Below are 27,911 nucleotides of genomic sequence, written 5' to 3'. Positions count from 1 at the left end.
TCCCTAGCTGCAGGCTCTGTACCCACCAAGCCACCATAGTATTCTCACAGCCTAGGGATGTAACTTAACTGTTGAGACATCTGCAGCACATAATCTTTTTGGTTAAATCAGTAAACCTGTACAATCTCTTACTGATCTGTTACCAAAACAGCCTTGGGCTCACCTTCATACTAAAATTAACATCCTTCCTAGAAAAGGTCTTATTTATAAACTGCTTCTAAAAATATTAGAAGACCCTAATATTTAAAAGAATCAAATGGAATTTTAATACTACTTTTGTTTCAATTCTAAAAATTATTTTTCTGCTTTTATCCTACATTCTCAAATACGTCTTTTTCACTAATGGTTATGTTTCTTCTTTCTTTATTCTGTTAGGTAGGCCTTAGAATTCTTTTGATGAAGTACTAAGGTATCTAATTGTTTAATAGGCTGGAATTAGTACCTGCAAGAGTACTTCAAAATTGGCACACACCCAGCGTAATTACAACTTCTTTAGAAGAATCTATTCTGTACAATAAGGTAATTAGTTGTAAGTAGATAGTACTGGGTACCATTTAACCAAGCTTCTAATTTAATCCCTACATTTCAAAAGTCAAAACTAAAGCATCTGATTGTAATCAAATTAATTCTCTTGAAAAAAAAACAACAGGCTTCTTCTCTCTAATGCTCAGGGTTTAAGTGATGAAAAGCAACTGCCTTTAATGTCCCACCAGCATGGTACCCACAGACAAGATAACTGTTTTCTGGGGAGTCCAACCTTTAGGTAACCAAGGTCTAGTTCAGATCATGGTGATTTGTGGAGGAGAATCAAGGCCATTTTTAAGGAAACTTAAGTCAAAACAAAAGGAGTACACTGGAGCATCGGGAGGGTTTTGCGTCCTGTTAGTCTCTGCTTCCGTGCCACGGAGGGTCCTAACTTGCATCTACTTTCCTTGATCTTAGTGGTGCAATCTGTGCATTGACCTGGTCGCCTTCACGAGTGAGATATTCAAGGGAGCAGTTTTCCAGTCGCTGGATGGAATTATTGTCTCCGCTAACTGTAAGCTACGGAAGATCTTCACTTTAAAATCAAAGCCTCAGGAAACAGCCGATAAAGATGGTATGTTTCCTGTTCAGGCCTGTGGGCCCCTATTTAGGAGAGGTGTAAAGTAAGAGGTAACTTAAATATTAATTTAGAATGAAAGTTAAGTTACAAACGTTAAAGGTCTTTAAATTGGGAACAGTTTCGTATTGACTGGGCTCTTCTGTATTACCACCTGTGGTATTGCAGGGTGCCTCCCACACATCTTGCCAGCGCTTCTGTGGTGTCTGTCCCCTGTGAAGGTCGCTCTGAAGGAGGTGAGACAGAGCTCTGTGTAGGGGCCTCCTCGGACAGCTGAGAACCAGAATTTCATCAGCTTACTTAGTAAATGAATTGTTAGAATTTGGGGTAGGGTTTTCCTTTGATGTTCTAGATACTAATCCTCTGTCACATACTTACATGTTCAATGGGCTGTGTCTTCCCTCAGCTCATTGTTTGCTTTGCAGTACCTAAGTTTTTAAATTTTTTGTAATCCTACTTCCCTTTGCTCCCTGGACTACTGGGTCCTTTTTAGGAAATTCCTTCTGGTGCCTGTACTTTGCTTTGTTTTCCCAATTTTCTCCTCTAACAGCTTTCAGTATTACATTGAAGTTTTCTATTAAGTTTTTATAGAGGTCAGGGATCCAGTTTCACTCTGTTTGTTTGTTTTTAATTTCAAGATACTTTTACTTTCAACAGTTTAAAATAGTAAGCATTTGGCCCGTTCTGTTATTTCATGTGTGGATAATCCTGTTTCTCTGTAAGTTTTTTGAAGAGGTTCTCTTTTCTCTATTTTGTAGTTTGGGCATCTTTGTCAAAAAACAGTTTGCTAAAATTGTATGATCCCTAATTATGAATCCTCTCTTCTCTTCTCTTGCATTGTTCTGTATATATAACTTGTACCAGCACCATACTGGCTCTGTTAATATGTCTGTGTGGCAGGAGTTACGACCAGACATTGTGATAGCGCTAGTGTTGCTCCCTTTGTTCAGGAGTGCTTTGGTACTCAGTGTGCCTTGTATGTCCATGTGAACTTTACAAATGTTTTTCTAGTTCTGTGACAACTGATACATTAGAGTTGCATAGTCCAAGGTGGCCATCAATCCAGGAATTGCTCAAGTCACATGTGGTAGGTATCTCAGCAGTCCCAGTCTGAAAAAGAACACCTGGAGGGTTCCTCAGGGCCACTGGTCCTCAGTCAGTGAGGAGCCTGGAAATGCTGGTTCCAAGCACAGGAAAGGAAGCAGCAGCAGCAGCAGCGAGGGGGAGGGCCAAGTGAACACAGTCCAGGCACCTTTCCTCCTCCACAGACCTCCTTTTATCTGTGCTGCTTCCTGAAGCTACATCACAAATATCGTTATTTTCTTTTCTTTTTTTTTCTTTCTTTTTTCTTCGGAGACAGGGTTTCTCTGTGTAGGGAACTCTCTCTGTAGACCAGCTAGCCTCAAACTCAGAGATCTGCCTGCCTCTGCCTCCCTGAGGCAGCTTCATTGGATTTTTTTTAATGTTAGTTTGTCTGTTCTTTGAGAATTCCATATGTATCTATATAATATTATTTGAATTTTGATAGGGTTTGCATGGAATCTGTAGCTGTCTTTCACTGATGGAACCATTTTTACGATGTTGAGTATACTGATCCATGAGCCTGGGGAGATCTTTCCACCTTTGGCATTTTAAAAGATCTTGGAAAGATCTTTTCCTTCCTTATTTTGGTTTTACCAAGGTAATGTTTGAAGTTATTGTGTGTGGGGCATAATGGAAGTGTTTCTCAGGGGAGTGTGTAAGTACAAATGCCTATCTTAACAAAACCTCAAATGCACATTTTAATGGTGCGTATCAAGATCTTGGAGAAACAGGATTAAGCCAAACCCAAAATCAATGCAAAGAAATAATTCAAATCTGACAATTTTAATGAAAAGGAAATAGAATGAACAATACAGAGATCCAAATGAACCAAAGATTTGGCTCTACAAAATGCTCAACAAATTGACATTCCTTAGACAATATATTCAAAGAGAAAGATACAAATCAATAAAAATAGAGATGAGAAGTAAGAAATTGTAGCAGACACCAGTGAAATTCAGATGACAGGCATATGTTGATCTAATTTCAGGAAATTGGAAAATCTCTGCTGTATTTTAAAAATTTTCCACACCTTTGCAGTAGCATGTGTGCATTTTAGTAGTTCTATTTGTTCTACTAAAGTAATTTTGCTCATAATCATATTGATTTGTTCTGGATCAAATGACTTTACTATAGTTTAATATAACAAAAACATGTCTGTGTTTCATGTTTGTTTCTTTGTTGTTTATGATAGTACTTTTCACCTGAGTTGGGATTTAGTTGCAAACAGAATTCTCTTTAGGTGACTGAAAAGGTAGAGGAATTTGTTTTCAAGATTTTATAATTGCCTTATTTACCTTGGGCTGGGCAGATACTTTTACCTACGCTATCTCAATAACCTTACCATGTGCCTCCCAGCCCCCATTCAATGCCGTCTGCCTTAACCATCCTTATCTGGGCTACCTTGCATCCATAATTTATAAATACTTGCTTGTATTCTTCATCTGGGCCTTTCCATGCCATTATTGGATCCTTCCAGTCCACATGGTTCCTTCTCTATACTAACCCATCATGGCATCCTGCTTCCTCCCATCTCAGTAGAGGAATTTTTAGAGGAAATTAGCCAGTATATACTAGGTATATCAAGGATATCCAAAAAAAGCAGGCTTGCATCCTCTAGCAGTGAATAAGTCCAGCTTGCTCCCACCACAGCGTTGCTGTAGATGGCACCCCTCCCCACATAGCTACTACAGCAGTGTAGACTCCCTCCCCATGCCATACCACAGTTCTGGACTCCAGCTTCTAGACTTTTACTACAGCAGCACCTATCCACTTTCCTGCCACACTTACCCCAAAGATAGTTCTTCTTCATGCTCCTCTCTATTGAGTGAAGCATGTTATCATGATTGTCTGATCTGTGGCTGGTAAAAGCACATGTAAGATGTTTGTTTTGCAAAGCAGGACTCATTGTATGGGAAAGCCACTGAACTAATATGCAAATGGCAGTGAGCTCCATAGCATTCACACTGTCTTCTTACTCAGCATGAACTTCATGTAGTGATTTGACAGCAATAATAATTTTCTATTTAATGTGTTAGGCATGGAAAGAAAGTTGAGTTTTTCCTCACCTTGTATAAGGACTAGACTATTTATGTTGTTCTTCATTGGATTAATATAATCTGAAGATTACTTAGCTGTCTCGTACTTAAGTGCTAGCATAAAATCGTGTTAGAATTGTTAAAAACAACCAAAAATAGCGAAAGAATAATAATTTGCTTTCCTTTTAGTTTCACCTGGGGTTCTATTATTAAAAATCAATTCTTCTAGAGCTGGAAGCAGAGCTGCACATACGATGTCAAAGGTGATTTCTTAGAAGTTTGTCTGTGGACTTCAGGCTGTGTTCTACCTGGATGTGGGTCATTCACAGGGCAGTGTGCCTGTACATTTCAGTTGGTAATAAAATAGCAGTGCATATTGACAGCTCCCCAGAGAGATCACAGGCAGATGAGCACACCTGTATATCTATCACTTATAGGCTACCGTTGAAGATACTGTAAAAAACAAAAACCTTCCACCAAGATGGTACATGTGCAGAAAATCATATTATGTGAATTTAATCGCAACCTGATTAATATAAATATTTAAAAACCTGAATCACACACTGCAAGTTAATTAAATATGTTTTAATCTCTGGTCCTTCTTTAGGTTCCCATCAAAATTATGATCCAGAAATATTTTGTAAAAGTATAAATTCACCAGGTTGTGGTGTGGGAGAAGAGAAAACAACAGGCCAAAGGAGCCTCTGTATTTTTTGAGCTGAAAGAGTGTCTTAGGAGCACACATAAAGCTGAAGCCTTGAGCCTCACGGAAGGTGGCCGGAGACTCAAGGGGAATTTATGTATTCGTGACCCTCTCCGGGCAAAGGAATCAACTAAAGATAGGGAGTGGTCACAGTGGTCGGGTGAATGCTAGACCACACGGCAGATGGTTCTCTGCAGAAATTGAACCAACAAGAATTCAGGTACATCAGACACGTAACACAAGTCAAAACTAACAAGAAGGATTGATTTCATGGCTGGGGGTATTTTAATAAAATGCTAATAAAAGATACATCTATAAAGTAAAAGTAATTTGTTCTTACCTCACCTCAATAATTATTATATTGAAGCATGTTTTATTTAATTATTTTATTGAAGCATAGGTATTATATTGTCAACACTTTGTATGCATATAGAAACATGCCAAAATTCTCAATATGCCCTTTGTGGTGTTACAGAAATATGGACACACTGTTGTATTTCTGTAACCACCATTCCAAGAACTTTGAGCATTAAAAATATCATGAAAATGCTGCTGTCTTCACCTGAATGTGGCCTTCTCCCTTCTTGCTTCTGTCAGATTAATTGTACCTGTTTCTGAACTCAACAAAACTGGGATCACATGGTTCATGTACTTTCCTTGTGGATCTTTCCATGTCCGTGTTGTATGTCTCTGTGGTCTGCTACTTATCACAACAATATGCTATGATGTTATTGAACAGCCCTGAACTTCATTTATTGTTTTTAGGCTGTTATGACTAATGCTATCTTCTCATGATTTGAGCTCATTGATGAAACTTTTTTAGCATTTGCCTGTAGCTGAATGACAAAACATTGCTCATTCTTCAGCTATATGTATTGATTTCAGAATTTAATTTGATTTTTAAATATAGCTTCCATTATTCTAAAAGAATTCTTCATCTTGTTATCAAACTTATCAATTACATTAATCAAAGCCATTTTCAAATTCATGTCTCATAACTCTAATATCTTAATCCATTGGTGAGTTTCTTAATTTATTTTTTCTTGCTCTTCTCTTTTTTTAAATTTCAGTTTATTTTCTTTATATTCTAAGGGTCCCCCCTCACTCCTCTCCTCCCAATTCCCCCTTCCCCTCCTTCCCCCTTCCTCTCTCCCTTTCCACCCAATAAAAGGGGAGCCACTCCCCCCTGCCCCTTATCAACCCTCCTCAGCACATCAAGTCACACCAGGACTGAACATATCCTCATCCCCGGAGGTCAGGCAAGGCAGCCTGCCAGGGTTAAGTTAGAAATGGCAACACTCACTCACCAGGTGCCCCATATGAACACCAAGCTGCCCAATGGCCACATACATGCAGGGGCCTGAGATCCAGACCATGCATGCTCATTAGTTGATGTCTTAGTCTCTGTAAGCCCCCATGGGACTGGCTCTGGTCTTCTTGTGAGGTTTCTGTCCCTTCCAGATCCTTCCATCTTTTTCTCAACACTTCCCCAACACTCCCAGAACTGTGCCCCATGCTTGACTGCAAGTTCCAGCGTCTGTCTTGATCTGCTGCTGGTTGGAGCCACAGAGGACAGTCAAGTTAGGATCCTGTATGCGAGCATAGCAGAGCATTGTTAATACTGTCAGGAGCTGGCTCTCTACCATGGGGTGGGTCTCAGGCAGGACTAGTGGAAGGAGGGGAACAACAACCACAGAGAAAACCTTTGATCCAAAATTTACCCTGCCCACAAGAAGTGTGAGGATAAAGAGGGAACAAAGATTGAAGGAATGTCCAATGAATAATTGGCCCAACCTGGGAGAGGGAATGTTGGATGGACTCTAGCATGATGAATAAACAGAAAGGCAACTGGCCCCATGCAGAAGAGGCATGCATGTGGGATGGTTCCACTTAGTTAATAACCAGTTCTGGTAAGAACTAACTTCACAGGGCCGACATCATGTCTCCAGACATAATTATCTTGCACTAGATTCCATCTTGTAAAGGTTCTACAACCTTTCAGAATGACTAGACCTGAACCCTTAGAGTAATGCATATCAAAATATACCCAAATTGTGGCAGGCTAAAGTAAGCAAAAACACCAAGTAGTTTTATCAACAGAAGTTTTCTCATAATTCTGAAGGCTAAAAGTCCAAAGTGTTGGTAGGGTTAGGTTCTGAGCCTTTCTCCTTGGTTTATAGAAGGTCACCTTCTCTCTGTCCTATGTGCCCATCCCTGTGTTCTAACTCTCTCTTCTTATTTATAAGGCCACATCATCTTTTAAGAACTATAGTGATAACATTTTAACTTAATCACCTTTTTAATGGTTCTGTCTCTATGTTTGGAGGTTCTAGAGTTAGGGTTTCAACATAAGTGTGGCAAGAGGGACAAGATTAAATCCATTCAATCCAAGAGGGACAATAGCTGGGGAAACCCCAGAGACACCAGGACTGAACACTCCAGAAGGAGTCTCCTGTCAGGAATGACCACAATTTTGATCTTCATTCTTCTCTATATTGTTCTTTCTTTCTGAGGAGTAAAAATGCTTCAAGAGTATCTCTGCTTCATAGTCTTTGCCCCTCTGTGGAAGCTAGGCATGAATAACAGTAACCAAGGAAACCAAGACTCTTCTGTAGTGTATGCTGAATGAAGTGTCCTGTCACACTCACTTCTTTTTTTTATTTTTTTATTTCTCTTTATTAATTACACTTTACTCACTTTGTATCCCCTCCCCCTGTGGTTCCCTCCCTCCTCCCATCCCAATCTCTCCCTTCCTCCACCCTCTGCCTGCATGCCCCTCCCCAAGTCCATTGATAGGGGAGGACTTCTTTTCCTTCCTTCTGATCCTAGTCAATTAGGTCTCATCAGGAGAGGCTGCAGTGTCTTCTTCTGTGGCCTGGTAATGCTGCTTCCCCCTCAGGGGGAGGAAATTAAAGAGCAGGCCAATCAGTTCCATTGTAATAGGAACAGGGACTGTCTCTCACACTCACTTCTTAACCAAGGCTAGTCTTTCTCTTCTACTCTTACCACCTACATCAGTGGTCCGCAACCTTCCTAATGCTGGGACCCTTTAACACAGTTCCTTGTGTTGTGGTGACCACCAACCATTAAATTATTTTGTTGCTATATAACTATAGTTTTACTGCTGTTACAAATTTTAATATAAATATCTGATATGTAGGATGTCTGCTTTGTGACCCCTGTGAAAGGGTCCTTCAATCCCCACAGGGGTCGTGACCCACAGGTTGAAAACTGGTATCCTAAAGTAAATCTTCCCAGAGTTCATATCAAATCTGTCCTGTTAGCTCCTGGGATGTATAGGTACCAGGAGAAGAATGAAGGACCATGTGGTGTTTTGAATGAAATGGCCCCCAAAGGCTCATAGGGAGTGGCATTACTTGCAAGGATTAGGATGTATAGCCTTGATGAAATCACTGTGCCCTTTTTGGAGGAAGTGTGTCACTGCAGGTGGGCTCTCAGGTTTCAGGAGCTCAAGCCAGGCCTAGTGGCTCTGACTCTTCCTGTTGTCTGCATCCAGATCCAGATGTAGAACTCTCAGCTACCTCTCCAGCAACATGTCTGTCAGTGTGCAGCCATGCTTCTCAACATCATGATGATGATGTACTAAACCTCTGAACTGTAAACCAGTCCCAAATAAATTTGCATTTATAAGAGCTGCCATGGTCATGGTGTCTCTTCACAGCAATAAAATCCTAAGACAGACAGGGGGATGTTAGCGTTCCTGTGCTTCAGTGATGACAAGTATCCTGGACATGAAGAGCCTTAGGCCTAGATAGTTTCTTCAGTATCTAGCCCCCGACACTAAAATTAGCTTCCCAGGAAGTCTTGCATGATGGATAAAACTAGATGAGAGATTTAGATAGAAACCACAGTCTGCTCCCAGTGGTCTGGTAATCTCCATGGTCTTTGAAGCCTAATTCCCAGATCCAACTCATTGTGCATGACTGTATTCAGGCCAAGGGAAAGCAGAGGACAGTCTGAGCTAGCTCCTAGAATGCTGTATAAGCAGCGCTAAGTCCATCCTTAACTTCATCAGTGACTTCATCCAGTAATGGGCTTTTTCTTTGTGGGGATACTTTTTACTACTGTTTCAGTCGTGTTGCTTGCTAAGGATCTGTTCATCTGTATCTTGTTGGTTTAACCATAGTACATCATATATGTCTAGGCATGTATATATCTCTTTTAGATTTCCCAGTTCTCTAACATAGGCATTCATGCTATAAACTTCCTTCTTAGAATGTGCCTTAGTTCTACCTCAAGGTTCTGCTCAGTTGTCCTTCCATTTTCAATTACTTCTAAAAATGTTTATTCTCCTCCAGCTTCCTTCAGTGACTGTAAATCACTTAAGAGTGTATTACTCAGTCTTCAAGTATTTGGGTGGTTTCTTGAGATTTTTGAAGACTTCCTTTGTGGTCTGTGCTGAAAATAGTTTTAGAGGTTATATGGACTGCTGAAAATGTGCCCTCTCTATCTATTGGGATGAATAGTCTGTAGATTTCTATTACGTCCGTTTCACCTGTGGTCTAGTTGAAGTATGAAGGTTCATTGTTGAGTTTTACTTTGGATAACCCAGCTAAAGAAGAAAGTCAGCCATTGAAGTCACCCACTGGTAATTATTGTATCTAGACCTCTGAGCTTTTTTTGTCATGCCTGTACCTGCTTGCCCACTGTCAATAGAAAACATATATTTGTTGCTGAGTACTCAGGCATGCTTTTTATATACTCATATATTAATCACTATTTAACTTTACTTATTCATCACAATATTTGTCATGTCCTCTGCTAGGTATGAGTTTCCAGAAGGCTGCTCTGGCCTACCACTAGATTCTAAGGCAACAGAGACTGGGTGCCTGTAATAAAGGCTTTACTTCACAAGTATACTCAAAATAGAACCTGAATGGAGTAAGCACAGGGGTTCAAACAAGTCATGCTCTCTTTAGATTCCTAACTTAGAACTGTTTGCTTTTATGTAAGCCCTATGCTGTTTTTTTCAGAATTAATCCTAATTTTTAAATTAAGCTAGAAATGTTAAAATTAAAAAAAATAAAATAAAATAACTTAGTGATTGGCCTGAATGAGGGAACTGAGTAGAATGTAAGTGCTGAGGAGGTAAGTTAATTTCCACTTTGACCTATAGAACACTGAGCTGCCCCAAATACTAAATGTCATTAAGAGCCTTTCTGGTTTTGTTGTATTGAGACTAATGCCACATTACATGCTAATGTTCCATGAAGGCTGAGAGCAATGTTATGAGCCAGATTTTCTAAGTTAGCATAGTGCTTTGTGTTGGTCACCTTTCCATCACTATCACGAAATGCCGGAGGTGACCAACTTAGAAAGGAAAAAATTTGTTTTGACTCACTGTTTGGTAGGTTTTACCCCATGGCTAATTTGTTTTGTTGCTCTGGATCTATAGTAACTTATTATAGAAGCATGTAGGAAAGCTTCTATCCATTGCTGAGAAGCAAAAGAGAAGAAAGACAACATTCCCATAATTCTCTCTGGGACATGCTTTCAATAACCTGAGGACCTCTCACTCAGCCCCACCTCTCAGAGGCTTTGCCATTTCTAATTACTGCCACCCTGGGAGCCAAACCTTTAGCTTTTGAAGAACTTGTAACATCTTAGCTATACAATGATTAATCTTCATTTTTAAGTAATCAGTCATTTTTGTTGTTGTATGATGCTACTTGTAATTTCTCTCAGAGAATAATATAAGTTTTAAGACTCCTTAGAGAAAGCAGAGCAGATAAATCAGCCTTTGATGTTACCCATGTTCCTTCAGGATTCAGACTGGAGTTTTGTCATAGTTTGTCTGCCATCAAAGAATGTAGGATGAGTATGGAGTTGTGTTACTATTGTCTGGCATTTTCATGCTTGTCCAGAGCCAGCCTGGGCTACATCGTAAACCACATCTCAACATAACAAATAAAGAAGGCTTACAGAAATTGTATCCTTTGAGATTTCTGACTGTCCCTTGCTAGTTGTAAACTCCAGCTTTATGTGGGCCATTTGGGGATTGTATCCTATTCTTTTCATACAAACTCTTTACTACAGAGCTCATGATTTCTCTTTATAGGAGTCAGTGTACAAATTTTCCTTTAGGTTCTGATCTTCACAGTTCTGTTTCTCAACATGGAATCATAACAGCAAAGATATTGGTATAGAAACATGAAGGAATTCAAAGTACATTGCATTACATATGTATCTGAGTTAGTTTTGTTATTTTTTCCCAAATGTGTTCTGTTTTATTAGTTCATTTATTGAATTACTTCTTACTGATTGTCTTTTGTTTAACCTTTGGGTATGAGACAGCTCATTGAGTCATCCAGGCTGCTCTTCTGCATCAACCTTCCAAGATTACAGGGTATACTGCCGTTCCCAGGTGTACTACCACACACAGCTTAAATGCCAGTGACAAATAAAAAAGTAGATTAAAAATAAAAAGCTGAAAACTCCAAAACTTGTAAATCTAGTGTTTAGACTCATGGAAAACATGGTATTGCCGATGAGTACTGAATGTTTAAATTAAATCATTCATTTCCCCCTCAGGATTGGGACCTTTATGTAAATGCAGTGGCTCATCTGCCTCTATCATTGTGAAGACTTTACACATTCAGAAGGAAAGTTTGAGCTAAATTTTTCTTGCTAATAGTCAACACACACAAATATTGTCAGTAAATTCTAAAACAGTCAAAAAATAATGAATAGTAATAAAAATATTATATTGATATTTATAGAAGAGAAAAATAAAATTAAATGTTGCCTAAGCTAACCACATAAACATTTTACATATTTATTTCCTTTGAGTCATTTGCTATTATGTACATTTTGTATGTTTGTTTTTTGTCACAGAGAGCTTTCTTTGTTGCTTTCATCTGATTTCTCTTTGATTCTTTCCCACAGCATCGTCATCTTCAAAAAATACATTTTCTTGTGTGGTGTTTCCTTTGTTTGTTTGTTTTGTGGGGGTTGTTGGCCACTGGTCCCCAAAGACAAAGGGAGAAGGAGTGACAGCTGTGGGGGCAGTTTAGAAGGCCCATGATCATGACAGAATATCTCCCTGGAACCAGCTTCAAGAAGACTCCTCAACTTGATTCAGGGTGAACAAAGGCCCTGTAGTTCTCGGGGAGCGAGTGGAGGGCTCCCAGGGTCGGTGTACAGTATTGGCTGGGGCTTGTAATGGGAGTAATGCTTTATTTGCATTTGGCAGCACTGCGCTGTCATATGAAAGGCAATGCAGTACCTAATTATCCCATGGACTGCCGGGCCATGCAGCCGGGGAACTGTGTCAAAGGTCATGTTCCAGGTGTGATTAGAGGCCTCTAAGCCTCAAGACACTCTCCAGAAGAGGTCTGGCAGGAGTAGGAGGCCAGGCTGGTGGGGAAGGAGCCCTCCATCTAGCTCTGAGCTCAGAAAGGGATCCAGGCTTGTTGGCCTGCACCCTCAGACAGCAGCGCCCTCCAACAGTTTTTTGTTTTGTTTTGCTGTTGTTAGCGTTTTATCTTTTTCTATCAAAGGATAGGAAACACTGTACTTTGTTCAATATGCCTCAAGTACTAGAAATTTAAGTTGTTTATTTTTCAATAACTATAAACTTGTTTATATAGATTACCAGTTTTTAATATTTTAGTTTTATTTTTTTATTTTTTTCTTCACAATTTATTCATTATATATCCCGATGGAAGCCTCCTCCCTCAAATCTCTCAATCCCACCCTCTTTCCCTCTTCCCCTCATCTCCTTACCCTAGTCCACTGAAAGGGGGAGTTCTCCACTATTGCCATCTGTACATAACTTGTTAAGTCTCCTCAGGACTACCTGGATCCTCTTCCTCCATGGCCTGGCAAGGCTGCATCCACAGGGGCGAGTTCAAGTTTCTAATAGAGACAGATTAAAATTACAAAGAAAACCAGACAGGGTTATGCTTGTCTTATATCCCAACATTTAGGAGACAGAGGCAGGCTGATCCTCAAGTTTGAAGCCTGCCTGTTCTGCACAGTAAATTTCACACCAGCCAGAGTTTCACTAGTGAGACTTTGTTGGGTGCACACATACACACACAGAAAAAAATGGAGAAATAATAAAATAATAAACAATAAAATTACTAAATAAAGTTCCATAGCCATTTTAAGGCTTTTATTGCATACATAGAATTGGTTTGTAGATTATTAACACCGATTTCTATTTCTACTTTCTACAATGGGAGGATTAATTTTTTTACAGCATACAAATAAATAAAATGAAATATACTAAAGAATAAGAACATGAGTAAAAAAATTGCTAAAAATTCAAATACCCATATAAAATATGAATGAAGTTATAGTCCAATTTGAACTACAATAAGTGACCCCACCATGGAAGTATTTGCTGGTGAGTGCTAACATCAGGAGGCTGGAAGGACACACCAGCGGCAGTCTGTGCCGTGAGTCTGTTTGTTTGCTTTCATTATCTCTGGATAGAACGTTTAACTTAAATGATGGCTGTGGTGTTTCAGTCTTTGTGCTTACTGATCTCATGACTGAACCAATGTACACTAAGAAATCCCAGTTGGAGTGTATGCAACCAGTTCTCTCCGTCCACACTTCCGGTATTGAAAAGTAAGAAGAATAAATGAGAATGAAGTATGATGTCCATGAAGAGCTCATGATGAAAACCATTACTTGTGAGCTAACCTAAAAAGTAATTAAACACAAAGAGGATAAATTTATTTTAAAAGTGGACATGAAGGCTTCCCAGAGCATGCCTGGGCTCAGTGCACAGTACTGTGATTTCACTGTATAAGTATTATCTGATTTAATCCTCCCAACACCTGAAAGTAAGCAGCAAAATTCTCATGCTTGTTTTAGTTCTGGGTTTATTACTTTTATTTTTTAAAACTAGTATGCAAAATACTTGGTTTCATTATGATATCTTCAGACATTGCTAATGCCCACCCTCTTTCTCCACTGCCCTTCCCAGCCCTCTGACTTACCTTCCCCTCCAGTGGGCCTTCTTCTGCTTTAAAGCCAAGTACTCCATTATCTTCTCTTTCCTGCCAGTTCCTTCCCTTAAGAGCTCTTCTCTCCCCTCCTTCCTTATAAATCTAAATCTAGCTTCTCCAGGAGAGGAAGCATAGCATTAGTATTTCTGGGTCTGGCTCTCTTTGCATATCAATGATTGACAGTTCCCTTCATTTTCCTGCAATTGTCATGATTTCAGTTTTTACATTGAGTAAAATTCCATCATGAATAATGCACAGTCTTACCTGGTTCACTCAGCTGTTGATGCTCATCTAAGTTATCTATTTTTTAGCTATGGTTAACAGTTCATCACTAACTATAAGTCAGCAAGCATCTGGTAGAAGTTACAACCTTTGAGTGTATTAGCCAGGAGTGATATAGCTCGGTATATATAAGTTCTGGTTTTAGTTTCTTGAGACGGTGCTATACTGATTTCTCTAGAGACTGCCCAGTTGACATTCTAGAGCATTGTTTCCCTGTGCTACATCCTTGCCAAAGTTTGTTGTACTTTATTTTAATTTCATTTTCCTGGTGGCTGAGTGCTGAAATCTTCAAATATTTATTGGCCACTTGTATTTACCCTTTTGAGGACTGTCTGTCTGTTCAGTTCTTTAGCTCATTTAGTATTTTGAGAAAAAAAATTCTGGCACTGATTTTTTTCTCCAGAGTTGGAAAATGTTATTCTTGGACAGGACTTTACTGCATCCCAATCCTTGCACTTATTATTCCATCATTTCCTTGGGTCTATTAATTTCTTAATCTTCTCCTTAGTTTCTTCAGTGGCCATATATTAATATAATTTCTCTAGCTATTGCTTTTTAATTTTTTGTCTACTGTAATAAAATATGGGGAATCGTGTGTGTGTGTGTGTGTGTGTGTGTGTGTTAAGGCTTTCTTTATGGCTTGTAATGTGAATAATTTCAGAGAAATTCCTAGATTTGCTGAGGAGAATGTGTATTTTTTCTCTGTTGAATGAGATATCTGTTAAATCTAGTGAACTGAAGTTTCTTTGTTGATGACATATGTAAAGATGGGAAAGGGTTACTGAAGCTACCTGGTCACATAGTTACTATTTCAGGACCTGTGTGACCTTATCCACCATCAGTATTTCATTTATGAAATTAGGAGCCCCAAAATTCAATGCATGTATATTTGTAATTATTACATTTCTTTTTTTTTATTAAGTTTAGTGACCTTTTTTATCTCTTCTTCCTATTGGTTTGAAATCTGCTTTACCAGATATTAAAATAGCTATTCAAGCTTATTGGCTTATATTTACTTGCTTGAGAGCCTAACTCCCATGCTTTGACTTTTTTATTCTAGCTAGTCTCAGGTCAACTTTATATATGCTAGAGTTATCAAAGAAGAGGGAGACCCCATAAGATCCAGCTATGGGCAAGCTTGTAGAAACGTCTTCATAATCAGTGATTTGTATGGAAGGGCCCAGCCCACTGTGGGTAATTGCACTGGGTTTTATAAGAAAGCAGACTAAGCAAGCCATGTAAGCAGCACCCCTCCGTGGCTTCTACATCAGCTCCTCCCTCCAGGTTCCTGCCCTGTTTGAGTTCCTGTCCTGAGGGCCTTCAGTGGTATATGGAAGTATAAGCCAAATGAAAGCTTTCCTCCTCAACTTGCTTTTTGTTCATTGTGTTTCATCATAGCAATAAAAATCCTAACTAAGTCAGTCATTTTGCCAGTGGTACATGGCTCATAGAAACAACAAATAGTAAGATCTTGTTTTTTAGTTCAGTTTTCTCATCTACATCTTATAAATGGTGAATGGGTCCTATTTCCATTTAAGGTTACTATCAGGAGGAGTTGTTTCCTTTTTGGATTGGCGGGATTGTTGTACCTTCCTTACTTTCTTCCTGTTCCTCTTACGAAATTACTTTGTTAGACATCTCAGATCTCTTCTTACCTCCTTTGTTGATCTATTCATCATGAAATTTATTCTTCCCAGAAGCTCACGATTAAGACTATTTTTCTTCCTTCTCTGTGTAAAATCTTCTTTTAAGTACTTTCTGTAGTGCTGGCTTGGGGTTCCTCAATTGCCTTAGCATGTGCCAGGCTTGCAATATACATATTTCTCTGTCAATTTTAAAAGATAATTTTGCTGGATATAACAGTGTTTGTTAACAATTATTTACTCTCAGGGTTTAAAATGTATCATTAAATGCTTCTTTGGCTTTTAGAGTTGCTTATGAGAAATTCGATGTTACACGGGTACATTTTCTTTATAGTTGACTTGACATTTTCCTTACAACTTAGGATATCGTCCTTTGCATTCACTTTTGAGGCCTTACCTCACATTAAGGTTACAAATGTGTGGATATCTGTTTCTCTCTTGGGTTTTGGGAATTTTCTGCTGTCATTTAAGTGGCTAGGTTAGATTTTTGTGTTGGCTCCTTCCCCATGGATTCTTAGGTTTGGTGTCTTGAATATATTCCAAAAGTTCTTGGAAGATTATTTGATGTTCTATTTTGTAATGTTTTGTAAAGTTTTCTATGTTAGGATGTGTTGCTGCCTCAGCCTTGTTCTGATATTCTTTATTCTACTTAGTTTTTTCTCATGATAATTTTTGCTGGTTTTTTTTGTTGTTGTTGTTGTTTGTTTGATTGGCCTTTCATGTTTAACATTGCTATTGGTTATGTTTAAGAACTTGTAATTCCATGATGAATTTTAACTCAGGTTTTTTGAATTTTTGTTCCAAATGGCTATTTTATCTACTTTACTGACTTCCTTATCTGGATCCTGAATTTTCTTATTTCATTTGTCTGCTGTTTAGTATCCTATATGAATTACTGATCCTTTTGAAAAGTAGGATGCTGAAATCTTTGTCTGGTACTTCAGTTATCTCATTATCTTGGGTTTCTTGGGAAACTGTAAGTTTGAAGGGTGTTTTAGTGGCTTGCTTTCTCATGTCTGTTGTGGTGTGTGTGTGTGTGTGTGTGTGTGTGTGTTGTACATGTGTTGGTATGTATATGTCCTCCAGAGATAGAGGCACAATGATTGATATTGGGGAAAATGTAGATTATGTGTGGGGGTGGTTTCATTTATGTTTAGTTTATGGACTGTTAGAACTAAAGGCAATTTAAAAAGGGAAGGAGCCAGGTGGCGGCACATGCCTTCACCTGCACTTGAGAAGTAGAGACAAGCAGATCCCTGAGTTTGAGGCCAGTGTCATCTATAGTGTGAGTTCCAGAGCATGCAAGGCCACACAGAAAAACACTGTCTAGAAAAAAGTGGGAGTGAATAGGAAAGAGTGATGTATGAATAAGAGGGAGAACATATGGATTGTAGCTATGAGAAACAATAAAAAATGTTACATATAAACTTTAAAACAAGTAAGGAGAGTCATGAAAGCCTGTTTGGGTGAAATACAAGCTAAAACAAAACAGCTAAACATGTGAAGTACAGAAAAGTGTCAATAGGAGCTGGAGAGATGGGCCTGCAATTAAAAGCACTGGCTGGCTGTTCTTTCAGAAACCCAGACTTCAATTTCCAGCACCCACGTGATAGTTCAAAGCATTAATACCTCCAATGTGAAGGATCCAGCACCCACTTTGAGCCTCCATAGGTGTAGCATACATGTGGTACACAGACATACATGCAGGCAATACAGCCGTGCACACAAAATAAAGGTAAGTCTTTTTTAAAAAGGTAATAAAAGATAAAATCAGAAGTTACTATTGTTGCAGGGCAGAGAGCCAAAGACTTGACTGTCTATATTAAGCTGGCGTGGGCCTGCCTGGAAACTTGTCTCACAGAGCAACCTCAAATGCATTTTACCAGGAGTTTATTATTATTATTACAATTTATTCACTTTGTATCCCAGCTGTAGCTGCCTCCCGTGTCCCCTTCCAATCCTGCCCTCCCTCTTCTCCTCCTCTGTTCCCTCCTCAAGGTCCCATGCAACACTTGTGCAGCAGTCTTCACAGCCATCACTACTCTAGGCTTCTCTCCATCCTCAGCAGGGGATCTGGCTTCTTCTCTGCAGGCTGCTTAATCCTCTCCTGGCCCACCATCTTCATGCATCCATGTTAAGTCAGCATACTTTAATGGCCACTCCTGACAGCTGTGCAGAGGATTTTGTAGCTCTCACCTCAGCGAATTTGTTTTTTCTCTGAATGACCTGACTTTGTTTTTCCACACTTTTCTGCTATTGTTCATGGTTTCTAATGCTCTTTGGCTCTTTCATTCATAATCATGTCTGGTTGGGGCTGTTCTCCATAGATCACACAGGCCATTTCTAATTTTTCTCTTATCCAGAAGTGCCATGCTCACTGTACAGACATCAAGGCTGAAACTTTGAGTAAGGTGTGCAGAGTTGCACTCTAAACTGTTTTGCTTTACTTGGTTTCCTTACAGAGCTTGCTCAGTTGACAGAAATGGCTTCTATGTGGGGCCTGGGTGCTCTTCATTTCAAACGGTATGTGGTATTCCCTTTTCGACAGATGAACCCACAGATATTATTCCACGAAGCTGTCAACTCTCAGCAGATGTTCCTCATGTCACACAGCTGTTAAACATGACAAAACTCCGCCAAACTGAAATACAATTTGGAGGTCATCCTCTGAGATCAGCAGAATCAGGTATGCACTGAGGCTCCTGTAAGCATCATCCGTGTGCTCCTCCCCCACAAAGGTGTCTCCCTATGCCTCGCTCTTCCACAGTACCGTCAATACAGGGGGCCAGGGTCTGCTAGCTCCGATCACTGCCAGCCCCAGGCAGACAACTAACAGGAAGAACTTAGCATGTGGACATTTGGCCTATATAGGCCCTTTCCTACTTCAGCACTGTGATTTGCTTAGGGAATGGAGATGGTAGGAGAGACATGAAGCAATGCTTTTCTGTAGAGTGCTTATTCCTCTACTGAAATGCAGCTTTATTCAAGTACTACAATAAAAGGCAAGCAATGCTGTTCTCTGTGAAGAAGCTGTAGAAAGTGACAGTTCTGCAGCCAATTGAAAGTTCAAAAGGAAACCACGGTTCAGTTGTGGCTAGTGTTGCTCTTCCTGAATATGTATTATTCATTTTTAAATAGTCTCAAAAAATTTTTAAAACACACTGTGAGCTAAACAAAATACTGTAAGGCTTCCGTTTTCTACTGCTGTACAGAACTCACACTGATTGACCAAATCAGTGAAATACCTTCATATCAAACCCCATATAAGCCAAAATCCCTAGATGTTTGGACTCCTAGAACATTTTAAATTACAACATTTAACAGCACAAAATGTGTTTCTGATGTCTGCACAACCCCCACAGACACTCTTGGTTAATTTGGCTAGTCTGCTTTGTTTTGTTTTTAACCTCCTCTAGTGATTGCTATGTGTGGCCAACATTGAATAAATTACTCAGCCTGGGGAGGTCATGTGATTCAAGTAGCACGTAGATACAGGGAGCTAACTCAAAGAAAGCTAAAGAATAGTCATAGTGACAGATCATAGACATAGAACCTGAAAGTATTATATGCATATTTATATATTATTTATAATGAATTAATAAGAGACTTATGGAAGTCTGTCAGGACTGAAGACTGAGTAAGAGCAAGGATATAGCAAATTATTGGCTCGTTTTTCAAATGAATGACTTGAGTGGTCAAACACTCTGTTAGAACCATACGATGGGAGTGTCTCTCATTCCTCAGGTAAAGAGGCAATATGTTTTAGAAGCTGACTTTAACATCAGGGTTCCAGGTGAATTTTGAAACTAGGTGAGCTGTGAGACAAAAGAGAGTAACTGAGATGAAAGTGCAGTTTTCAGATAAAAAATGACAAGGGTGCAGAGTGACAGGACCTGGGCTGGTACACAGCAGTGGCACTGAGCAGCCGTAGGGCAAAGTGCCAGGATTTGTGGCTTCTCTGATAACAGGAATAGTCACATAAGAACACAAAAAATGTACAAGTTTGTGATGAAAACTGAAAGCATGAACTCTAGATCCACCAGTATTTTCTCTATCAATTTCAATCAGATTTATATGCCAGAAGTTACATGTCCCCAAAGAATTTGTCCTTTTTTTAGTACAAAAGAAAACATTATATGAATAGACGCAATACTGTTAACACTTGATTGCATCATTCTCAACTCACAGAAAAACAGAGAGAGAAAGAGAGAGAGAGTGTGTGTGTGTGTATGTGTGTGTGATGCAAACCTCACCTACTTAATAATTAACAACTTTGAGTAGGGCTTTTTGTTAGCAATGAGGCAAAGGTTAAATATATATACTTGCCATATAAGCTATAGCAAGAGAAATAGATTTCATACAAACCATGTTTGTTAAGGAGCCATGGAAACTCATATAAAAGCATAAAAGTAATCCCACTATCTTTCAGGTGGGAGTTTAATCTTAAAATTTGCCACAGTGCAGGAAGAGTATTTTCAATAACAAACACTGTATCTGCACCGAATGTATTATGATAATTTTTAATAACAGGAATGACTAAGCTGTGCAACACATCACATGACATGATTACAAATGGTCTCTTTTCCCTCTGTCCTTCCAGCTGAATGTTTTATGAACTGTCTTTGAAATAAATACAAATATATTTGCAATATCATTGTCATTCTTATTCACAGCTCTCAGAGATGCTTAAGCTGATAAGATTTAATAAATACTAGCTACATCGACGTTACAACTAAACAGAAATATTTTCATAGCTATATTCAAGCATAAATCACAGGGGAGATTTCTGGATTTTGTCGTTTGTTTGTTTGTTTGTTTGTTTGTTTGTTTGTTTGGAAATTCTATAGGTAGACTCTTGATGCATTAATAATAGTCAACTCAGTTTGAATCATGTATACAGAAAGTTACTAATTGCGAAAATCAATGAGTATATTTATTTTTCTTTGTGAATATCAATTATATCCATTTGCAACTCCTTATGGTTGCTCTTCTTAGGTTAGTCTCATTGCACATGCATGATAACCAAAATGACATGAACATACATGGTACTGTGTGGTTCTTTTACAAATCCATTACAGTAGATGATTTTCATACATGTGGACTGTAAAGCTTACTAAAAATGAATATATTAATGTTTTCTCTCTGTACAAGGTGTGTGACTTGAAAGATATTTCAGTTATGCTCAAGGGCAGCTTTTTTTAATCATGGATAGGCCAGCAGATGTCTTTATTTGAACTATTTGTTTCTGTCTCTTTCTAAAAAGTGAACTCCCACAATGAAGTTTGATTTGCGTGAGAAAATGACAGTGTGCTCATCTAATTGGCTGTGTAGTGCTCATGTAAATTTTGAAATTTTATCATAAATGCATGTATTGAGAGATCCCAGTAAAGCCTCTATAGAAGTAGCCACTTCCTGTGGATTTTCACAACCAAAAAAGAAACCTTAAGATTTTTAAAACTCTTTTAGACAGTGTTTTATTGAATGTTCTATAGCCTAATCAAGAGCATTGAATGGAATTAATTAAAGCCCTGTGTCTAAGAGGCTGCTGGTTCCATAATGCTCCACATTCCCACCATTCTCTTTGTCAATTCCCAGTGCACATTAGCTAATAACTTTAGGGCTATGGAATCTGATCATCTTACTTCCATTAATAGGACCCCAGTTTAATTGAACCAGAGAATGTGGTCTGGTTATTGAAATGGAGCATTCAGCATTAATGACAATATACGGTCTGGTTATTGAAATGGAGCATTCAGCATTAATGACGATATACAGTGGCCCACTGAACACAAATCAAAAGCAGTAATTAAAAATTGGAAGGTAGTTTTCCCTATTGCCCACCTTTCACAACAGCTATCTTACTGGGTTTTCACTTATTTTAAATAAGAGGAAGCTAACATCCCTACCTCCTACTGCAACTGCAGATTCAAGAATTAATGAATCTAAACACAAAAGAAAGAGGGAGGGAGGATGAGAAGGCGAGAAGGAAGGATGTAGGCAGAAGGAAAAAAGGGGGGAGATAAATTAGGAAGCTGTCTTTGGCACTGCTGAAATTTATATTATATTTCTTGTTTAGAGTCCATATTATAGAAGCAAAATTCAAACCAAAGACTAAAATCTACTGAGAAACAGAACCTAAAACAAAAATGAATTAGTATATGTTGTCATAGAGCCAAAACACCTCCCATAACTCATGGGTCAGTTGAATTAATATTATAAAAATTACTATATTGCCATAAACCTGTCCGAAGATTCAGTGCAATCCCAATGAAAATTTCCTAACTGGAAAAAAATAAGTCCTGAAATTCATTATCAAAGTACAACAGACCCCAGACAACCACAGCAATCTTGAGCAAAAAGACCAATGGTGGAGTTATCAGTATCCCTGATTTTAAGTTATACTATGGAACCATCATAATAAAAACAGCATGGTACTGGCACTAAAGGAGATCAACAGAATAGGACCAAAGAAAACCCACACAGCTATAGCCACTTCATTTTTGACAAAGATGTCCAAAACATACAGTGGAGAAACGGCAGCCTTTTCAACAAATGGCACAGGGAAAGCTAGATGTTCAGATGTAGAAGAATGACTCTAGAGCCCCATCTCTCACCTTCAATATCAAACAGTTCAAACTGAATGAAGATACTAACATATGATGGGAAAACACTTCAAGAAATAGGCATATGCAAGAACTATCTGAAAAAAAAAAAATACCAGTGTCTCAAAGAATAAGACCAAGCATTGACAACTGTGATGTTATGAAATTAAAACCCCTTGATCACTCAAAAGAAATGAATGATTGAAATAAGAAATAGGCTAAAAAAATGGGAGAAAAGCTTTGCTGTGTTACCAGGAGCCCATGAAAGTCCAGTCAGACACAATCTATAGCCTACTGAAAGTCTTCATTCCAGCTAGCTAGTACTATACTTAAGTATTCGGGACCCAAGTGTAGCTTAAAGCTACACTTAGCACAAGGGCTTTTAAATACAAAACTAAATACTGTTATCTTGCTTGGCAGCTTGAGGGGGAGGTTTTGTACAAGCAAGCAGTATAACAGAAGCCAAGAAAATTAGCCTGAGCATATTGACTTTGTGTTCCTAGAATAGAGTTGGGTACTTTTCCAATGGATTCTCCATAAAGCATATTAAATTCTGGTTAAACCTAAATGCAAAGTATATATTCTCTTCCCCTATCTTCAATAAAATAAAACAGTACAACTGATTACATTCCTTCATTAGAACCTTTTTCAGTCTGAAAGAAATTTAGAAATGCTACTAGGAGCTAGAAATGCTTAGAGAGTTAGAATTGGTGGTTGTGCAAATGAAAGACCCAAAGTTTAGATCCTAGCACTCATGAACAAAGCCAGGCCTTCTGAGCATACCTGTCACTCAGACCTGAGGGATATGGAGACAGAAGGATAGTGATCATGAGTGCTTGCTGCCTTCCAGCTTAGACAAGCAGACACAAGCCTAGGGACTGACCCTGCCTTACAGGAATAACAGGGAATGAGAGAGGAGTCACATGATGCCCTCTTCTGACTTCCAGGTGTGTACACAGGCACAAAGACAAACACATATATACTTCTGAGAATGATATTAATCAGTGCTTCTGAAGTCCTTTATAGCAAACATATCACAAATCATTCATAGAGCAAACTTTAATTTTTCTATGTGACTTATGCAAACATGTTGAAATTATTAATAATATCAAACATAACATTAACTATTAAATTGTACTTAATCCACTTGATACTCATGTAATTATCCTTGCACCAATCTTGGTGTTCTGCCCCCTACTCCGCGCACACACACACACTTTTTAATTTGACTTTTATAGACTCTCCTGCCTTGGCCTCCTAAACAGAGAGATCTATTCTTGGCACATTTCTCCTTTAGAGATTTATTACAGCACTGCTTCTAATAACAAAACCTAGAGCACTTGAGCACAGTTGGGAACTGGTTCAGCAAGCATCTGGTAAGCTGTTTTATGGCAAAGAGCAGTGTGCTCTGCCTGTGATGGTCTGGACTGTGATCTCAGAGTTCTGTCAGTTGGTGAAAAATGGAAGCCTAAAGTCATTGCTATATAGTCCCACTGATGGAAAAAACAAACAAACATGGTGATGCAGAAGATTTAAATAAACTTAAATGATTGCCTCTGGAAGCAGGAAGTAATGCAGACAGGGGCAGGAGGAGAGGAGTTCTTTCTCAAGACACATTGCATTAGAGAAGTTTAACTTTCTGATTATATCAAAGATTTGAGTTACTGATCCATTATATTAGACCAATTACTGAACATTTATGGGTTCTGTACTTTGTAAGCCTTAAAAAATCCTGAAAATTGCCATAAAATTAAACTATATTTTTCTACCAAATATTACTATCTTTACTGGTAAGATAGAATGGAAGGTGGGATGTGGCAGCACACCCTGCAGACTCAGCACTCAGGACTGAGGCATCAGAACTTCTCATTTGAGCCATCATGAACTGCACAGCATATCCTGTACTAAAAAGAATATGTGTTGAGTATACATAATAGTTAATATATGTTGAATATCTTGAAAGAGTTATTGATTAAGATATAATTACAAAGAAATAAATTATTGACAAATTACAAAATCTAAATGCTAAGCTTTTGTAGTATAAGGAAATACATGGTTATCTATATCATATCAGTGCGAATTTTAAACTACATTGTTTTATAATTATTATTTTAAACTTTTTAAATTTAAATATATTTTGAGCATATTCTTTTACTCCACCAGGTCCTTCCAGATTCTCTTTCATTCCCTACCAACCCAACTTTAAGCTCTTTCTCCAAAAACAGAGAAAAAAACCAATGCAACCATAAAACACCCAAAACAAAATGAAACCACCACACCCAAAAAGGAAAATAAAGCAAAACAATCAAACAATACCCCACCAAACTGTAATTAAATAAAAGAACACATGAAAAAGCAAATGTGTTTGCCATTAATATTGGCAAACTACCCCTGAACATGAGGCCTGCCCTGGAGTAGTTGATGTACCCAATGTCATTCCATTGAAGAAAACTGATTTTTTTCTCTCCCAGCAGGTATAAATGACAGTTCAACTGTTAATCTTTATCCTAATGGCTAGATTTTTATTCATTCTCTTTTTTTTAATGTAACGTTAAAACAAAACTATTACACTGAAGGTAAACAAAATAAACCAACAAAGAAAAAGAGGCCAAGAGGAGGCACAAGAATCAGAGACCCATTTGTTTGCACACTCAGTAGTCCTATAAAACACCAAACATAAAACATAAAAACACTAAACTGAAAGCCATAATATCCATCCAGAAGACCTGATACAGGCCCAGTGTTTGCTGTTTTAGTCTCTGAGTTCATATGAGCATTGCTTTGTTTTCTTGGTAGCCTCCATCTTCCCTGGCTTTTACACTCTTTCTGCCTCCTCTTCCCTAGGATTCCCTGAGCTCTGAGGGTCCGTGAATGTGGTGGAGACATCCCATTTAGAGCTGTGTATTGCATGGACTCCCTGTATAGTGTCTGGGTGTGGGTCTCTGTGTTGGTTCCCATCTGCTGCAGAAGCTTTTCTCCTGATAGCTGAAAGAGGCACTGAACTATGATAACAGAAGATCATAGGGAGTAATTTAATCACTAATTAGTGATTACATTTTTTTCTTTTAGACCAGTATTATTTGGTTTTGACCTGGGTCCCTGGGCCGTCTAGTCTCAGATTCTTAGTAACCCAAGAAGTGTCAGGAATGGGTTTTATCTCATGGGTGTTAAGTCAAATCAATTCTTAGTTGGTTACTTTCACAAGCTTTGTATCACAATGGTCCTAGCATTTCCTGAGGTAAAGTACCATTATAGATAAAGGATTATGGCTGGCTGGGATCATGTGGAGCATATTTCTGTAACCCAACCCCAATACTGCAAGCTTTATAGGGTGACAAGGGAGATAGCTGTTTAGGACTCTGCCTCCTCCATTATTTGGTAATTTCATTTAGATCACCTTGATATATGTATGTGTATACATGTAATATATAATGTGTTTTCTTGTGTGCTTATATGACTTATTATCCGCTCAAAAGTATAGGGATCCTGAACTAGGAAGAAGGCTCGAGAAGTAAGGTTGCTTGCTACCCAGGCCTGATGACCTGAGTTCTGTCCCCTGATCTTCTCATGGAAGAGGGAGAGAACTGACTCCTATGGGTTGTTCTCTGACCTCTATAGGCACACAGTATATGTGCACAGCTATACACGCACACGCACGCACACACACTAAATAGAGGAGAGAGAAAGACAGAGACAGACAGATGTTGGGGGGACACTATAGGAACCCTGTTTATGGTTGTATTCCCTAACACCTAACTTAGTCCTTAGTGTCTTCATGCTTAATACTTACCAGAAGCACAAGAAACACCTGTTGACTGCATGATCAAAAGAATGAATAAAACAATGCTAACCAGGTGATTTGAACACGGGATATTTACCAGCAATCCATCCCAGTCATAACCAAAACTAACATTCAGTGAGCTGTCACTGTGTTCCAAGGCTATCCCACTTAATTCTCACTCAGTCTTATTGTGGCAGCACAGTCAAAATCACCATCTTATGGATGAGGAAACTGAGCCTGTCACAGATGAAACGTTAGTGAGTGGTAGAGCTAACCTGAGCAGAAGTCTGGCTGTGGAGATGCGTCTTCACTGCTACCTACTTCCCAATCTCCCCTTAGTATTTGAAGACTATTTCCCAGAAGCCTGCCAGATTTATGGGGAGATGCCCTATTTCTAAACTAAATCCTGGACCATACAAACTGTGCTCCTTACTCAGAATAGAAAGCTTTCTCAAAACAAAACTATTTCTCTTAAAATTAGTTTTATTTTTCCTCATTCCGCATAAGGAACAAAAAGTAGGCTAATTTGTGCTTTTCAATAAATCAAGACCTTGTGGAAAATGTGTTGTTCACTGCCTTGTATCTTGCTGAACTGGCCCAACTTCACACGCAAACTGTATAAAACCCACTCCAGTTCAACACAGAAAGATACAATCTAGTTGCTGTTGTTAATATTATTTTATTGCCTTTCAAAAGTATCATAAACTCTTATTAATAAGACTATGCAATGTTTTTAATTATTTGTAAAATTTGAAGATATATTGTAATCTCCCAGGGCCTTTCCTGCTTGAGGCATTTACCCATCTGCTTTTCTTTTTATCATACTTCCATGGCTTGTAGACTGATAGTTCTCTAACAGTCTACAAACAGCATTTGATTAGATGTTGTGCACCAAGCATAGACTCTCAAATTAGCCAGTTACCTCACATAGCCCAGGTACTTGTGTAATGCCTTACTCATCAGGCACTAAAGCCAGCTCAGTGTGTCCTTCTTCCATCTCCTCCCAACTCTCCTTCCTTTGAAACGGGACATTACAGTCATATGTTAGCTGCTAAGTTCTTCATAGAACTCATTAATCCCCTTGACATGCATTGGACTATAATATTCATGAAGTTTTCGTACTTATCAATACAATCATTAATCACCCACTTTTGAGATAATAATATGTTTTTAGCTAGATGACTTTATAAAATTACATAGAATACAAATATTGAATATAGGAAGAATATCTTAAGATGCCCTCCTGACCCACTTTAAATGAGGGCAGCATTGTGTCATTTTTTTAAGGCAAATGAATAAAAACTTGAGTTTTGAGCCCCCACTCAGACTGAGGGCTTAGCTTAGTTTATTCTGCTGTGGGCATGATGTAAGATCATCACTCATAGAGGAGGACTGAGAACTGTATAAGGTGTCTGTTGCATCCATCACCCTTTTGGTCTCAGTAGAATTCCCTTGACCCAAAGGTTAGACACCAACCCCTGTTGAGCTCAGTCAGAACTCTTTATACTTTTCCTTCACAATCCTTTCTATAATCATAATCTATAATTGAATTGTTTATTAATTTCTTGCTTTAACATCCATCTCCCCCATGAGACTACAAGCCCATTGGATGAGGTAGTGTTGCATCTTACTCCTTGTCTCACTCAATGCCAACCAAGCTAGCCACCTGGTCACTACTGAAGACTACATGAAGAAAGG

General features: G+C 38.6%; 1 protein-coding gene across 2 annotated transcripts in view; it reads left to right on the top strand.

The window, feature by feature from the left end:
* Nucleotides 1-27,911, top strand: part of Cfap20dc (CFAP20 domain containing) — a 237,699-nt gene that overhangs the window by 89,936 nt on the left and 119,852 nt on the right. For both annotated transcript variants that reach the window (XM_055599102.1, XM_055599101.1), the window contains exons 6-7: nucleotides 943-1,099; nucleotides 18,379-18,516. In XM_055599102.1, coding sequence (XP_055455077.1) covers nucleotides 943-1,099; nucleotides 18,379-18,516 — 295 coding nt within the window. The remainder of the gene's footprint in view (nucleotides 1-942; nucleotides 1,100-18,378; nucleotides 18,517-27,911) is intronic.

Source organism: Psammomys obesus, unplaced genomic scaffold (assembly GCF_907164565.1).
Source record: "Psammomys obesus unplaced genomic scaffold, mPsaObe1.curated_primary_1811, whole genome shotgun sequence".
Taxonomy (NCBI): Eukaryota; Metazoa; Chordata; class Mammalia; order Rodentia; family Muridae; genus Psammomys; species Psammomys obesus.
The sequence above is the reverse complement of the archived record's forward strand: the minus strand, read 5'-3'. Positions and strand labels throughout refer to the sequence as shown.